Raw genomic sequence first — 18128 nt, 5'->3', positions numbered from 1 at the left:
AATGCGAAGAAGATCAAGGTTCTCCAGGACTGGCCAGCCCAGTCACCAGACATGAACATCATTGAGCATGTCTGGGGTAGAATGAAAGAGGAAGCATGGAAGACGAAACCAAAGAATCTTGATGAACTCTGGGAGGCATGTAAGACTGCTTTCTTTGCTATTCCTGATGACTTCATCAATAAATTGTATGAATCATTGCCGAACCGCATGGATGCAGTCCTTCAAGCTCATGGAAGTCATACAAGATATTAGATATGGATCTCACAGCACCACTACTTAATTCACTGATGTTATGCAAAATATTTTTGTATTTGAAGTAAATTATTTGTTAAATGTTCACATTACTCTCTGTAGGCGACAAAACTTTTGTCTTGCCAAAATCTGTCCTTTCTGTGTTCATTAAATGATCAATCTTTCTTCAGTGAAGCAAATTTATTTTGGTATATTAAACATAATTTGGGAGGGTTTTTGCTTTCATATGAGCCATTTCTAAAACCAATGGATTAATTAAAAGTCAGGTTATAAACTGTTGTTTCTACAAAATGGATAAGTGACAAGACTTTTGTCAGTGCAGGTGTAACCATTGTCTTACGACATTGTCTCCAACCATATCCCTGACGTAAAACAATGGGTCTCTGATCTCCACAAGGTCTGGATTGGCTGGCAGTAGGGTCACGGTGGAAGACGATCTCTGGGTCCTTATGGAGAAATTATTTAAAAAAACAAAAGAGGAAAAGTTGATTACTTCATGATAAGTGTGTGTTATATATTCTTACTTGGAAATCGTTTTGGCAACTTTCACAAGTGAAATTGTTGAATTGTTAGTTGATTACATCATTAGTACGTTCAGTGAAAACACAAACTGCAAATTCATGTTATTTCTAGATTTTGTTTTGTTTTACTTACAATATCCAGCATTTGAGGTTAAGTTTAACTTAAGTTTTCGACCTCATCTTCGAGTTCGAACTCCTCAAGCTGAAAAATTACAAATACAAAGATCAAAGACAAACATCATTATAAAAAGCATTTCTGAGTTCATTAACCAAAACAAAACATCATTATTATTATTTTGTTTATTTTTTTTACACTTTTAATTTTTTCCACATTTTATGGACAACAAACATCAACAGCAGAAAAACTAAAAACATACATACATACACAAGGTCATGGGGTCAGCAAATACAGCATATAAACATACAATCAGTACAAAGAATCGCCATCTTCATTGGCTAAATAATCGCACCATTTTTCCCATCGTTTTTCCCCCAACTCTTTCTGAAGCCTTAAAGAGAAGGTCATTTGTTCCATTAAATGCAAATGCTCAACTGTTTTAACAAAGAGACCGACAGTAGGACAGCTTTTCTGAAGCCAACATTTTGTGATGGCCTTTTTACCTGCCACCAGTAACATTTTTAGGAGGTAGGTATCATTTCTGCTTAGCTCATCAGGGATGAGTCCAAGATAAAAAGATGTAAAAGACATACTAATGCTAAACCCCAGGGTTCTTGAAATGATCTTTGCAACTTCCGTCCAAAATGTCTGGATAGGAGGACAAGACCAGAAAACATGTCCGTGATCAACCATGGTCTCTCCACATTCCCTCCAGCAACCAAGCTCAGTACCAGTTTGTTTAGACTTTTGTTTAGGGGTGATAAAAAAGCGAATTAAGTTTTTCCAACAAAAGTCTCTCCAGGTTAGGGAGTTGGTGGAGGATGACTGTACCTCCCATGTATTCAACCACATGTCCTCTGATATTTCCAAGTCCAGGTCCTTTTCCCATCGCTGTCTCACATAGTCTGTCATGACCTTATTCAATGACATAATGCCCTGATACAACCTACTTATGAGGCCTTTAGTGTTTCCTGAGTTATAAGCCTCAATAAAAATATTAACAACCATGGGTGGATCTCGTGGATTAGAACCTTTTACCTCTTTACAAAAGTAATCACGGAGCTGTAAATACCTGAAAAAGTCTGTCTTATCCAACCCATATGTTTGACATAAATCATCAAAACAGGCAAGCTCCCGTTGCTTAACTATCTTGCATAAGGAGGTGATACCTAAACAGGCCCATCGCCTATATCTACCATCTTGTGATGCCGGCATAAAATCAGGATCATACGCCGGCCATCTAAGCAGTTTGATCTCTTTTTGGAGTTGGAAACGTTTAACCACTTCTACCCAGACCTTAAGTGATAAGTTCACCCATTGGCTCGTTGTCTGCAATAGTTATTTTTCCCTGCCGGCACAGCCAAGCAACGCCTGCACGGGTGCATCTATTAGTGACAACTCTATAGTCTTCCACCTGGCTTCGTATGAAGGATTACACCAATATACAAGGGGTCTCAATTGTGCTGACAAATAATAATCCCTTAAAGATGGGAGGGCCATGCCCCCACTCCCCCGCGGCAGCAGAAGAGTGGAAAATCTCACCCTAGGTCTCTTTTTATCCCAAATGAATCGTGAAATATGTTTGTTCCATTCTCTAAATTGTTTCAGAGGGATTTCTACTGGGAGTGATATGAAAAGATACAGTAATCTAGGGAGAATATTCATTTTGACTGTCCTGATTCTGCCGCCAAAGTCAAGAGGGAGCAGGGCCCACCCACGAAGATCACTATATATCTTTTTACTAATAGAATTATAGTTAATATCAAAAAGCTGTGACAGATCTTTGGGTAAGTTTACTCCCAAGTATCTGATATGTGACAAGTCCCAACAAAGATTATACTTTGCAGAGAGTTCCAGTGAGGGGGTATAATTGAATGTCATGACCTGAGTTTTATGCACGTTGAGCCTATACCCCGAATACTCCCCATACGTGTCCAACATATTCATCAACAGGGGCAGCCCCGAACCTGGATCTTTGATTGTGACTAGCACATCATCCGCGTATAGACCTATCTTGTACTCCATATCCCCTATAGGTATACCCTTCAGTCCCGTCTCCTGTCGTATTGCCTGAGCCAGAGGTTCAATGAATAAGCTAAAGAGACTGGGACTGGCCGGACAGCCCTGCCTACAGCCCCGTTGCAGAGTTATAGAGTTAGAAAGACTACCATTGACCTTTATCCTTGCAGTAGGAGAAGAGTAAAGTGCTTGAATACAGCGTATAAAATCGTCACTAAAGCCAAATCTGTTCATTACTAAGTATAAAAATTCCCACCCTACTGAATCAAAAGCTTTTTCAGCGTCCAGACTAAGAATAACGGCACTAACTTTTTCCTTATTAATCTTCTCAATCACATGCAGAGCTCTCCTTATATTATCCTGGGCTTGTCTGTTCTTTATGAATCCTGTCTGATCTTCATCTATTAACAGAGGCATTGCTGTTTCCATCCTCTTCGTTAAAATGGTAGCATAAAGCTTGTAGTCGCCGTTTAAAACACTGATGGGCCTATATCCTTTACAATCCATCTTATCCTTCCCTTCCTTAGGTATAACTGATATGAAGGCCTCCCTCCAAGAAGGGGGCGGGGAGCCTCCCTTAAGAACATGGTTAAAGCATGTCTCTAACAAGGGGAGTAGGTGTTCTCTCATAGACTTGTACCACTCTGGGGGGAACCCATCTGTGCCAGGTGACTTATTAGTGTTCAGACTTGAGATAGCTTTATCTATTTCCTCTTTTGTTATTGGTGAGATAAGTTTAGAATTAATTTCTTTTCCAATAGTCGGGAGGTCTAAATTATTCAGAAATTCAACTATTGTTTGTCTATCAGCCTGATCCGACTGGGAATATAAAGATTTATAGTAAGTTTCAAATGCTTTTTGTATACCTTCCAGACTACTGGTAACCTTATTCGTAACAGGGTGTCTGATCTTATGAATAGTGTTTTCTGCCTGTTGTTTTTTAAGCCGCCAAGCCAGCAATTTTGCTGCTTTGGGCCCTGCCTCATAATATCTTTGTTTCATAAACCTTATGTTTTTCTCTACTTCCTCACTAAGTATTTTATCGATTTCCTGCTTGACAGCCCTAATCTGGTGTATTGTAGAGCGCTCTTTGTTAACCACATGCGTTTGTTCCAGGTCTCTCAATTTATCCTGCAGGTCTGATAATCTTTTAGTTTTTAACTTTTTCAACATAGCCATCCTGGCTATTATCTTCCCCCTGAGGACTGCTTTGGCTGCATCCCACAATATACCAGGGTTCACTTCCCCATTATCGTTGTCCTGTAAGTATGTCCCTAGATCTGTCTCCATGGAGGTTCTAAAGGTGGGATCATTTAACATACCCGTATTTAGCCGCCACAGTGTCTTCCTCTGTCTACCATCTAAATGTAAAGTTAGATAGACCCCAGAGTGATCTGAGAGGTCCCTCTGGCCTATTCTACAGTCTGTCAACCTGTGCAGATCCCTATTATACATAAACACATAGTCTAGTCTTGAATAAGCTGTGTGTCGTGCAGAGTAATAAGTGTATCCTGGGGTGGACCCATGTTTAGAGCGCCATACATCAGCTAATCCCAGGTCGTTAAGTACCTCGTTTATTCGTTTTTCAGTAGAAGTCCGCTTTCTTTTCTTATTAGTCGTGTCTAACAAAGGGTTAAGAAGTATATTAAAGTCTCCGGCACAGATAAGGGTCCCGCGAGTCTCTGATACGATCAAATCAAATACCTTTCTAAAAAACGATAAATCACTACCCGGGGGGGCGTAAACATTAAACAATGTCACCTCTTTCTCATCTATTTTCCCCTTTATCATAACAAACCTGCCCTCCCTATCATTTAGTTCCGATATGAGTTCAAACCGAACTGAATTTGAAATCAATATAGCGACGCCCCTTTTTTCCCCATTTTTATATGATGAAAAAAAAGTGTTCCTAAACCCCATTTTCTTTAGTTTTTTCATGTTCAGTGACAGAAAGGTGAGTTTCCTGCCAACACGCTATATTTACTCTCTCCCTTTTTATTTTGGCTATCATCTTACTTCTTTTGATTGGACTATTTAAGCCATTTACATTCAATGAAAGTATGTTATAATGTTGATAATGCATTACGTTGTGTCAAACCTTGCTCTTGTAACATCCCTGACCTCGAAAAATGAACAATGAAATAAAATACACAAAAATAGTACTGAATAATGAACAATGAACAATGAAATACACAAAAATAGTACTGAACACTGAACTGGACTTCCAAAGGAAAAGGTGACATATCACCTTTGGTAATGAGGGGTGCTGGCCACTAGATGGCTAGATGGCTCTGTTGCAAAAATAAAAAATAAAAAAGATGTGGCTCTTGGTCAATGACCGAATAGGCTGAAGGAAAAAAAAGAGTCTAGTGACTGTCTATGAACTGTCGGTGTCAGCCTATGTTAACATCTTGAAAAAAAATAATAAGAGTCTGGGCTGAAGTGAATCACTCACTCATTATCTGTTGTAGAATCCACATCGCCCCGACGAAACTGCTTCAATCTCTCCCGGACTTGCTGCTGATGTTGGTTCTGGGCTCCACCCCTCCGGGGCTCGGTTGTCTCCCGCGGTAGAAGTGAATGAATGAATGAATTCATGAATCCCCGTCTCCGCAGGTCCTCTGCTGCTTTTGTCGCGCTGTTATACATGACGGTGCCTGTATCAAAAAAGACACGCATTCTAGCCAGCGGGGTCTGGAAGCGTATTCCCCTCTCCTTAAGCGCCTTCTTGATGGGTATATATTCCTTCCTTTTGTTCTGCACGTCCACCGCATAATCATGGTCGAAAAAAACACGTTTGCCTTGGTAAGTGGGTTGCTTTTTCCAGGCGGTTTGGAGGACCTTTTCTTTCACTGTAAACTGGAGGAACCTGATGACCATGGATCGCGGTGGAGCTCCTCCGGTTGGTCTGGGCGCCAAGGTACGGTGGGCACGCTCTATCCCCAGGTCACAGTCAAGATCACCTCCCAATTCTGACTTTATCAGTTTTTCAACAAACGCTGCTACGGAGGAGGTACCCTCCGAGTCCTCTGGGATGCCGTAGATCCTGATGCTGTTGCGTCTAGACCTCTCTTCGAAGTCAGACACTTTATCTTGCAACGCCCGCTGAACAAAACATATTTGAGAAGAAAGGTATTTTGATTCATTCACACCAAATACAGTACTTCTAGCAGTGACGAAGGAACTGACATTTTGCCCAAAGAATATTAGACGGAAACACTAGACACTAGGGATGCACCGATACTACGTTTTTCAGACCAAGTACAAGTACTTACATCTGGGTACTTGCCGATACCGAGTACTTAATAATACCATTACAGTTCTAACAATGACTTTTAAAACATATTATATTTAAGCAATAGCTCACGACAGGCCGTGGTATATGCTTATTATATCACAGCTAAGGGGCGTTGTTCGGCCCGACGCGAAGCGGAGGGACGGCAACCCCCTTAGCTGTGATATAATAAGCATATACCACTGGCCTGAAGTGAGCTATTGCTTTTATAAAACGGTTACCAACACTGTCAATATGAATTAGAAAAGCACACTCAAATTCAAATAGTTTTTATTCGTAATTAATCATCTTAAATAGTTCCCCTCAAATAAAATAGTTCCTCTTATTGCAGTTGGTCGCTAAGCAACAACACTAACATTCTTTTTCATTAACCTAGGCTACTAGCATTGTAGATTTCATAGGAATTTAGCATTTATTTACACAATTTCATTATTTGCATCTATTTATTTACATTAATTTGGATGTCTCCGTTGATTGTACACACACTAAAAAAAACTGTCAACGCGCGGCTGTAGTGGACGCAGGCAGGGCACTCCGAAAACGTCTCGACACATTTTCAAACAGGCTTTATTTTGATAAACAGACCACATATTGGGAATCTACATGGTTACTTTGGGTAGGATTTTTATTTTTATTTATTTTTAAGTTGATAAAATGTCCTTGCGATTGAATTAAAAGTCTGTTATATTTGGAATGTTGACCGTGAAACAGGCGTATTCATTTCGAACTGTGATGAGGCTCTACTAATCGTAGCTGTGGTATACGCTCAATATACCACGGCTATGAACCAATCAGATTGCTTGATTTCACCCATCCGTTTTATAATCATATATAATTACATTTTAGCTGGTAACAGACAAGCTAGTCTGAAATTGTCAGATTGAATGTCAGTCTATTGCCTTCAAATCATTTAATAAAGTAAATTGATTATGAATAAGTTAAATAGTTAAAATGTTTAGGTTGGTGATAATGACAAAGTTTTGTTTTCATCATTCTCTCTATCTTTCTCACATGCTCAACACACACACACACACACACACACACACACACACACACACACACACACACACACACACACACAATCTTGATCTAGTACAGTTGCAACGCAGTACAGTGTTTTGTTTTTTTCCTTGTCAGTGTAGCATCTCTCCTACTCCCCTTCGCGTGAACGCGTATTTACTTCGCTTAATTATGCTCACACAAACTTTGTGGACATTTCTATGCTAGTAACAGAGTACCTTGCTAGTAAGAAAACGTGTTTAGAAAGTGTTTTTTCTTTCCATACAAAATAGTATATATATTATATATATATATACAGTATATCTCAAAAGTGAGTACACCCTTTAGATTTTTGCAAATATTCTGTTATATCCTTTCAGGGGATAACATTATCCTACTGAAACTTTGATATAACTTAAAGTAGTCAGTGTGCTGCTTGAATAACAGTATAGATTTATTGTCCTTTGAAAATTACTCAGTACACAGCTGTTAATGTCTAAACAGCTGGCAACAAAAGTGAGTACACCCCATAGTGAACATGTCCTAATTGTGCCCAATGATGTTGTTTTCCCGCCCTGGTGTCATGTGACTCGTTAGTGTTACAAGGATTCAGGTGTAAATGATAAGCAGGGCTGTTAAATTTGGTGTTTTGGGCACAATTCTCTCTGAATGCTGGACAACATGGCACCTCATGGCAAGGAACTCTCTGAGCGGCTGAAAAAAAGGATTATTGCGCTTCACAAAGACGGCCTTGGCTATAAGAAGATTGCCAACACCCTGAAAATGAGTTGCAGCACAGTGGCTAAGATCATACAGCGGTTTTCCAGGACAGGTTCCACTCGGAACAGGCCTCGCCAGGGTCGACCAAATAAGTTGAGTCCACATGCTCAGCGTCATATCCAGAGGTTGGTTTCCAAAAATAGACGTGCGAGTGCTTCCAGCATTGCTGCAGAGGTTGCAGAAGTGGGATGTCAGCCTGTCAGTGCCCAGACCATACGCCGCACACTGCATCAAATCGGTTTGTATGGCCGTCGCCCCAGACAGAAGCCTCTTCTGAAACCGATGCATAAGAAAGCCCGCAAACAGTTTGCTGAAGACAATGAATCCAAGAACATGAGTTACTGGAACCATGTCCTGTGGTCTGATGAGACCAAAATAAACCTGTTTGGGTCAGATGGTGTCCGGCGTGTGTGGCGGCACCCTGGTGAGGAGTACCAAGACAAATGTGTTTTGCCTACAGTCAAGCATGGTGGTGGCAGCATCATGGTCTGGGGCTGCATGAGTGCTGCCGGCACTGGGGTGCTGCATTTCATTGAGGGACACATGAATTCCAATATATACTGTGACATCCTGCAGTAGAGCATGATCCCCTCTCTTCGGAAACTGGGCCGTTTTTTAGGGCAGTTTTCCAACATGATACTGACCCTAAACACACCTCCAAGATGACAACGGCCTTGCTGAAGAAGCTGAAGGTTAAGGTGATGGACTGGCCAAGTATGTCTCCATACCTAAACCCAATTGAGCACATGTGGGGCATCCTCAAGAGGAAGGTGGAGGAGTGCAAGGTGTCCAACATCCGTGGGCTCCGTGATGTTGTCATGGAGGAGTGGAAGAAGATTCCAGAAGCAACCTGTGCAGCTCTGGTGAATTCCATGCCCAGGAGGGTTAAAGCAGTGCTAGATAACAATGGTGGTCACACAAAATATTGACACTTTTGGCACAATTTAGACATGTTCACTATGGGGTGTACTCACTTTTGTTGCCAGCTGTTTAGACATTAACAGCTGTGTACTGAGTAATTTTCAATGGACAATAAATCTATACTGTTATTCAAGCAGCACACTGACTACTTTAAGTTATATCAAAGTTTCATTAAGATAGTGTTATCCCCTGAAAGGATATGACAGAATATTTGCAAAAATCTAAAGGGTGTACTCACTTTTAAGATATACTGTATATTAGTATATAATAATATTTCATATACTGTAGTGGAAGATATCCTAATTTCCAGTGAAGTAGCCATCTTCTTGTGACACTTTTGTTTAACCCTTTTGTTTAACCCCTCAACCACTTTGAGTGGTTTCTTGGTCCAAAGAACTACGATATCTTACTACATTTGGCCAATGAGACCGAGGGGAGTAAGAATCTGCAATGGAGTAGGAAAACGGCACAACAGTGGTATCGGGGCGGATGTATCGGGGTACTTGAGTATGAGTATGAGTACATGCATGGGCGTCAGCAGCTTTTTGAATGTGGGGGGGACACTTATTTTTCGGGGGGTCTGGGGGCCCCCCCCCCGAAATTTTTTAAATAGTAGATTCAATTTCCTGCATTCTGGTGCGTTTTACACCCAAAATAATCTCCCTCTTTCTTTGTTTTTCCTTGGAGCTGGCATGGTCTGCAATTACTGACTACTATTATGTTTTGGTTTAACTCACAGAGGCCTGACACTGACACGTGGCACTTTTTAGGTACTTTATTAAATATGAAGATTCAAAAAGAATCAAAGAGTGAATTAGAAAAGAATGAGGTAACTTTGAGTCAACAAATTGAATAAAAAGTTATGAGGAAACATAAAATATGTACCTAGGCTACTCAGAGCCTATTACAATCAAACTTAGCCCTCTTCAGTGCATTGCAGAACATACAACTATAACAAACAAAACAAAAATCAAAGAGTGAATTAGAGCTGTCTCCACTGCCCCTGCCTGCTGCCCCTGACTCACTCTCACTCTCAACCACCTATATCAGGAGAAATGGGGATGCATTGAGCACTTGTTCATATTGTTTTTCTCTAATAGAACATTTGACATAGAAATACAATCATCAATACAAAAAATACAATCACAAGCATTTTAGAAATAGAAAAATAAATGGAACAGGTGTTTTCTTCTTATTTTTTAACCCTAGCTCAAGCAATCAGATGCAAAATTTATTCTTTGGGTGGGTGCAATGGCCAAATTAAATAGTGCAAATGCTCAGGGCAATGAACACGGGCAGGAGATGCAATAATGACAGGACAGGTAAGCACTGTGAGGTGTTTGTCGCCATTCTGTGCTTTTGATGACATTTCGCCTGTGTCTGTTCTGCATTTAAACATGTCTAACCGCACTAGTAATGCCTAACAAAACTGCTAGTGCCATATAGCTGATCTAGCTCGTATTTGGTTGCTAGTAGGCTATGCTAATTCTATTGCTAATACAGAGAATGTCTCATAAGGTGCTAACATTCTTATCAGAAAAGCTGTCTGTGTTTGACCTTGGGAGAACGCAATGTTGCTGTTTGGCCACTCACGGGAAAACTTGGATGACTTTGACTTACTTTTCTCTTCTTAGAAAAAAAAAATCCTTATATCCATCTTGGTGGATGATCTAAATATCGTCTTGCCTCAGTCTGAATGTTTCGAATCTGCGTGCGTGTCTGATGCTGCGTGCCGTTAAAAACAGAAGTAAAACGCGGAGTGGATTTCTGGATATGGGCAATCCCCTACTCATAAAGTGGAACGGATTTGATTGTGAAGCAATGAAAATAACGCTGACCAGTCATACAACATATTTTTGATGGCAAATGTGGGGGGGTCCAAACGACCTTGTTTCAAAGGTGGGGGGGACACGTCCCCCCCCAAATATATGGTGGTGACGCCCATGAGTACATGAGCATGGTATCGGTGAATCCCTACTAGACACCTTGTGAATTCTAAACAACGTGATGATGTCACAAACCTTTTTCTTCAGTTTGGCCTTCATCTTGTCCTCGGTCATAGATTTCTCCTCCCTTGCTGGCGTTTCTAGTCCAGGGAAGTCACCAGCGACTTTGGGTTCGGTCGTTCTCATCTTCCAGTTGAACTCCTCAAGCTGAAAAATTACAAATACAAAGATCAAAGACAAACATCATTATAAAAAGCATTTCTGATGCTGAGATGAACTGGTATAGAAGTTCATTAACCAAAACAAAACATATTTGAGAAGAAAGGTATTTTGATTCATTCACACCAAACACAGTACTTCTAGCAGTGACGAAGGAACTGACATTTTGCCCAAAGAATATTAGACGGAAACACTAGACACTAGGGATGCACCGATACTACGTTTTTCAGACCAAGTACAAGTACTTACATCTGGGTACTTGCCGATACCAAGTACTTAATAATACCATTACAGTTCTAACAATGACTTTTAAAACATATTATATTAATATATAATCAGGGGTGCACATAACTGGTGCGCCAGTGCGCATGCGTCGCCAAAATGCATGCTGCGCGGCAGATCAGCGGCATGAAGGCGCTTTTGCGCACCAACAGCTGGGTCCAAGAAGCAAGCCCCACCAAGTAAGTAACTATTTGCCGTCCCCAAATAAGTAACGACGACCACGGCGACTCCCCTCACGAAAACATTCGGAAAGTATTGTAACTCGTACTTTGACTACTTTCATTCCGCGTATCGCACGGTTATCACGGTTATCACGCCGACACGTGAAAATTCAGTCCCGAACGACTCGTCGCTAAAAGGAAAAACAACACCAAGGGACTTCACGTTTCTTTTCTCTGAAGCTTTCAAACGTTCAGACGTTTGTTTTACAGCTTCATTATCGCACCTAGACCCCGGACCCAGGGAATATGGTTGGGAATTCTATTAGAAAAAAATGAAAAAAAGACGTTGTTGCACAATCAAAATAACGAGCTATTTAAAGTGATGGCCTGCCCTACAACATCCTCTACCATGGTTGAAATTGAGGACAGTGATAACAGCAGTCAAGAGAGCAGTGATGATGATGATTAAGCTTGTAGCATAAATAAATACTTAGGCTGTAACTTTTTGTTGAAAAGTTGATTTCAGTGTTTACAGAACAGAGCAGTGCTTAAAGAGATGTCAGTTGATTTCATTGTGTTTAAAGAACAGACATTCAGTTAGTGCTTAAAGAGATGTCAGTTGATTTCATTGTGTTTAAAGGAGTCTGACAGACTTTCATGCTTAAAGAGCAGTCATTTGATTTTGCATTTGTTTATTTTGTTTTGCACACAATCATTTGTTCGTTCATCTTTATTTATGAATAAATGTCGTTTTGCTAATATAAGTTATCCATGTATCCCTTTTTCATCCATCCTGTGGGACGGGGTCGTGACTCGCGAGCTCGAGGAGCACCAAGCAGCATCCCTAGGTGCTCCTCTGAGCACTGGCCCCAAAAAGTTATGTGCACCCCTGTATATAATTACATTTTAGCTGGTAACAGACCATCTAGTCTGAAATTGTCAGATTGAATGTCAGTCTATTGCCTTCAAATCATTTAATAAAGTAAATTGATTATGAATAAGTTAAATAGTTAAAATGTTTAGGTTGGTGATAATGACAAAGTTTTGTTTTCATCATTCTCTCTATCTTTCTCACATGCTCAACACACACACACACACACACACACACACACACACACACACACACACACACACACACACACACACACAACCATGATCGAGTACAGTTGCAATGCAGTACAGTTGCAATGCAGTACAGTGTTCCTTGTCAGTGTAGCATCTCTCCTACTCCCCTGCGCGTATCTACTTCTTTTTTAGCAATTATGCTCACACAAACTTGAGCATGAGCATTTGAGCATTGAGTATGAGTACATGAGCATGGTATCGGTGAATCCCTACTAGACACCTTGTGAATTCTAAACAACGTGATGATGTCACAAACCTTTTTCTTCAGTTTGGCCTTCATCTTGTCCTCGGTCATAGATTTCTCCTCCCTTGCTGACGTTTCTAGTCCAGGGAAGTCACCAGCGACTTTGGGTTCGGTCGTTCTCATCTTCCAGTTGAACTCCTCAAGCTGAAAAATTTCAAATACAAAGATCAAAGACCAACATCATTATAAAAAGCATTTCTGATGCTGAGATGAACTGGTATAGAAGTTCATTAACCAAAACAAAACATATTTGAGAAGAAAGGTATTTTGATTCATTCACACCAAACACAGTACTTCTAGCAGTGACGAAGGAACTGACATTTTGCCCAAAGAATATTAGACGGAAACACTAGACACTAGGGATGCACCGATACTACGTTTTTCAGACCAAGTACAAGTACTTACATCTGGGTACTTGCCGATACCGAGTACTTAATAATACCATTACAGTTCTAACAATGACTTTTAAAACATATTATATTCATATATAATTACATTTTAGCTGGTAACAGACCATCTAGTCTGAAATTGTCAGATTGAATGTCAGTCTATTGCCTTCAAATCATTTAATAAAGTAAATTGATTATGAATAAGTTAAATAGTTAAAATGTTTAGGTTGGTGATAATGACAAAGTTTTGTTTTCATCATTCTCTCTATCTTTCTCACATGCTCAACACACACACACACACACACACACACACACACACACACACACACACACACACACACACACACACACAACCATGATCGAGTACAGTTGCAATGCAGTACAGTTGCAATGCAGTACAGTGTTCCTTGTCAGTGTAGCATCTCTCCTACTCCCCTTCGCGTACAGGGGTGCAAACTGGCGATGGTCCAAAAAGGTGACACTTTTTTTTTGCCCGTAGATGGTTAGCTCTATCATTAACAGTGGTCTAACAATGATGCGCGTGTAAGTAGCGATGGCCCTAACCTTAACACCCTCATAATTAATGTAAGCAACCTGTTCTCAAAATAATTATGCGGGTTCCTGCAGGTTTCAACAAGTTACATTTAAGACCTTTATAAGACCACTTTTAATAGATTTTAAGACCTATTGAGCAAGTATTGGTATTAGACTCACATTCGTTGATTATTTTCATTAGCAATGTTGGGTGATCTGTTCTGTTGCATATAGAACAATGATAATGTAAGTTAGCCTACTCTATCAATTTCTTGATTCATTTCCATTGCTTCTCAACACATTAGATATAATAGCATAAATAACAGAATAAACTCACACACTTACTCACACTCACTTGCACTGCATAGCCTACATACTGAGATATGGCACACACACACACACACACACACACCTCTCACAGGAGGTCCACACACACACACACACACACACACACACTATATTTACTAAACCACACATACCGTTGCTACCACTGCAAGTTTGAAGAAATTCTAACTTCACATGCCTACAGTCGAATCGCCTCCTACGGCGATTATCGTATCGAGGCCTCTTGTCTTATCATTTCACGTGGCAAAATATCGGGGTTTTGGGCGCAGCTTAACCAATGTTACACGAGCAATAAGTGTGCGATAAGTTTTGTTTTATATGTTGTCTCTCATCTGCACGCGTCGTATTCCCACGCAGTGGGTCTGGCGACAATAATACATTTTCCGGTCGGACTTTTTAAATAAAAATAAAATCTATTCTACGCAAGTCTAAAGCACACAGAAGCCATTAAAATTTCGTCTCGCCCTTTGTCTGATCCTGATGTTATAGAAGCAGTGTAGCAGCAGGTTAAAAGCGAGGTAAAGGGGGACCCGAGACAGTCTCGGGCAGCGTTCGTAAATTCGCTCTGCGCACTGGGCTCAACGTCATAAAGGGACCAAGTAATTTGATTGGACAAGAGGCATTCCATGACTGCTGATCAGATTTCCAGAGCGAATTTACGAACGCAGCCTAGGGCAAACCACTCGCCGACTCGTTTTTTTCATAACACGAAACTTGAAGTTGTTAAGTACCCACTCGATATAATAAACAACAGTTTAACAATCACTAAATACTTATAATGATCATCTAATTATGTGTAGTTATGTGTTTCTAGCATGTCGATGTTCTTCTTCGGCGTATGGGTTGTTGTTTTTCCTCTCCACTCCACCAGGCTCGGGGCCGAGGGGCTACCCTTTTACCACCCCGAGACCTGGTTGAGGGGCTCACCCGGGCTATATTTCTGGACACCCCTCCAGAAGCCACGTCATCGTCTCGTCATCTAGTACCGACAGACCATGCATCCCGTTGGGTGGGTGGTACATCGGGCAATCCAGGATAATATGGTCTGCGGTTTGGTCCTCTGCGCCACACTCGCACGACGCATTTGGGGCCAAGCCCCATCTGTGCATTGATGAGCGGAAACGCCCGACGCCGGTCCGGAGACGATTGAGCCTCACCCAGGATAGCCTTGACATGTCGATGTTCTATCAGGTAAATTCGCTAGAACTAACCTCCATACCCTGGTTCAGATAAAGAAATCAGTCCTTCGTCACTTACATCGTCGTCCTCGATGAAACTTTTAGGTGGATTGGTTACCCTAGCCTAGATGGTCTTTGTGACATTTCACAATCACAAACATATACTGTATGTACAGAAACTCACTAAAGTATAAAACACCGCTAAAATACTGCTTCTCTTCAAATCACTCCATGACACTTTGAGGTCAGTGCATTTGTTTTTTTGGTGAACTACCGTAATAACCCTAAATGGATAGAGAGTGCAACTTCTGTGCTTTCAGAAACTGTTGGATTTTTTTCGATTGCACAAATAGTTCAAGAATTACGATAGTTTGAACGAACCCTGTAAATTCCTGTTGAGAAGTTATCGCAACATAGACATACAGTAACTTCTATGTTATTTTATTTGATTACTTCTTATGTTTCTACATCCATCGTAAGAACTTTTTAAGACGTTTTATTTCAACTGCAGCAGAGTTTAGCAGACAGGAAGATGTTAGCTTGGGCATCATGTGACTTGGATGAGATGAGATGTAGACCCCCCCCCCCCCCCCCCCAATATTTGATCTGCACGATTCACATAGGTCACCTATTTTGAGGTAAAAACTGCGAATTTCACCTAAAGGTGACAAGTTTGCACCACTGCGCGTATCTACTTCTTTTTTAGCAATTATGCTCACACAAACTTGAGCATGAGCATTTGAGCATTGAGTATGAGTACATGAGCATGGTATCGGTGAATCCCTACTAGACACCTTGTGAATTCTAAACAACGTGATGATGTCACAAACCTTTTTCTTCAGTTTGGCCTTCATCTCGTCCTCGGTCATAGATTTCTCCTCCCTTGCTGCCGTTTCTAGTCCAGGGAAGTCACCAGCGACTTTGGCAACCATTTGGGGTTCCACCCTCGCCAGCCTAGCCGGCATCGCGGTCTGTTCCTCCCCATCTAGTTCTTTTACCAGTTTCACCAGAACGCTGTTTTTTTTTTGTGTGGTTTGTGGTTTGTGGTTTGTGGTTTGTGTTTTCTTCTTTTTTTTCTTTCTTTTTTTTTTCCCCCGCTTAGGACTGTTTGGCTGTGCCATGTCACACAAACCATTGTGGAACTGCTCCCAGACAGCTACTCTCTTTCTCCCTTTCGCTCGCCTCGCGTCCGCGAAGACATTTTTTCTTGACTTTTTATGTCGTTTAAAGACTTTCAATGGAGACTCATATGGGGACTCGGAACACATTGCGGCACCAACTGCCACATGAGGGTCAGGTTCCACAGCAGGGTCTGAAAGCGGGTGATGTTCAAGTGGGGCTCCAGATGAAGAATACGCTTCAGCCGGAAAACCACTGTGGCACCTTGGCCGGTGTAACGTGGGCTGGCAAGGGTCTGGGTGGGGGGAGGGAAAGGGGGGCGTGGTAGCGTCATAGGCACACCCCGCCCAGGCAGGGGGGAAGGCACTGGCATAGTGACTAGTGTAAACCATGTACGGAGAGGACTGGGTGGTAGTGTAGGTTGACAGGACTGAGGCGTGGGCAGGGTGGGGCATGGGTCCGGTGGGGTAGGGGTGGGGCATGGGTCCGGTGGGGTAGGGGTAAGGTGGGACGGAGCTTTGCCAGGATTGTATTGTCCCCATCCCCATCTCTCTCTGTGTCCCTATCTTGTCCCTGTCCCCATCTCTCGCTCTGTATTTGCCTCGATCAGATCTGTCTCTGTCTCTCCCTCTGTCCCCATCTCTGTTTCTCTGTCTGTCCCTGCTTCTCTCCCTATCTCTGCTTCTCTGTCTGTCCCTGCTTCTCTGTCTGTCCCTATCTCTCTCAGATCTCCCTCTCCCTCTATCCTGGTATCTCTCCCTTTCACAATTCGACCTGTCTGTCTCTCTCTCTCTGTCAGACCTGTGTCTGTCTCCCTTAGACCTGTCTCTCCTTCCGTCTCTTTCTCCGGGAGCCTTTCCTGTAGAATTCCGTTGGCGAGGAGTGCTGGGACTCCTAGAGCTTCCTGATGAGGAAGAGCTACTATGGCTTCTGCGTGAATGTTTCTTCTCTCTCTTCTTCTCCTCCTTCTCTCCATACTTCTTCTTCCCGTAGAGCCTCTCCTGGGTTCTGTCTGTCAACCGGCCCAACTCCTCGACCCCTAGGTCCAGCCCGATGGTCTGTAGCAGGTTCTGGAGCCCCGCAAACTGATGCTCGTCCTCGGTCCTCCCCGTCTTCTTCTTCTTCATCATCTCCTCAACCGCTGCTACCGAAGGCGACCTGGATCTGCTTTTGGAGCCAAAATGGCTGCCACTACCGTCTTTGCTCAAGCGGGATTTATTATCCGAAGGTGAGCAGCGTTGGTCCTGAGGCCCACTCTGACACTGGCGGTCCAGAGAGCTCTGTGTTGGGGCCCCCTGTCTCTGGAGCAGAGAGGGCTGACCAGGAGGCAGATCCATACCATCGACCACAGGAACGTCCTTTAATCAAATCAAATGAAACTGTATTTATAAAGCATATTTCACACATAGATACAATACAGGAAACATAAATATAAAACAAGAGAGAAAATAAAAAGACGAGAGGATAATAAAAGTATTACATCGTTGACGATCTTGGAGAGCAGGTTGACGTCGACTCCATTGTTGAGGAGGTGGAGGAAGCGCTGGAAGCCCTTGGCTGCAGGGTTCTGCTCTGTGGGCTCCTTGATGGGGATTTGAATCTGGCTGCTGGTGGTGGTGCTGGTGGTGGTGGTGAGGCCATCTTTAACATCAGGAACCTGACAAGACGGATCTGATTAGAC

The 18128-nt window shown here is 42.0% G+C and overlaps 1 protein-coding gene across 2 annotated transcripts; it reads right to left on the bottom strand.

Annotated features, from left to right (window-relative positions):
* Positions 1-606: 606 nt before the first annotated feature.
* Positions 607-17560, bottom strand: LOC308149543 (uncharacterized protein). Of its 2 annotated transcripts, XM_080522401.1 has the most exons (5): positions 16159-17560; positions 12895-13026; positions 10927-11058; positions 907-975; positions 607-698 (listed from the first exon to the last, which is right to left on the bottom strand). In XM_080522401.1, the coding sequence occupies exons 1-4, from the start codon at positions 16993-16995 to the stop codon at positions 931-933; spliced, it is 1146 nt and encodes a 381-aa protein (XP_080378527.1). In that variant the 5' UTR covers positions 16996-17560; the 3' UTR covers positions 607-698; positions 907-930. The 2 variants fall into 2 exon arrangements, with proteins under 2 accessions (XP_080378527.1, XP_080378528.1); XM_080522402.1 differs by lacking the exon at positions 12895-13026.
* Between the last annotated feature and the right edge of the window lie 568 nt (positions 17561-18128).

Source organism: Nansenia antarctica (genome assembly GCF_963989245.1).
Source record: "Nansenia antarctica genome assembly, chromosome: 2".
Taxonomy (NCBI): Eukaryota; Metazoa; Chordata; class Actinopteri; order Argentiniformes; family Microstomatidae; genus Nansenia; species Nansenia antarctica.
The sequence above is the reverse complement of the archived record's forward strand: the minus strand, read 5'-3'. Positions and strand labels throughout refer to the sequence as shown.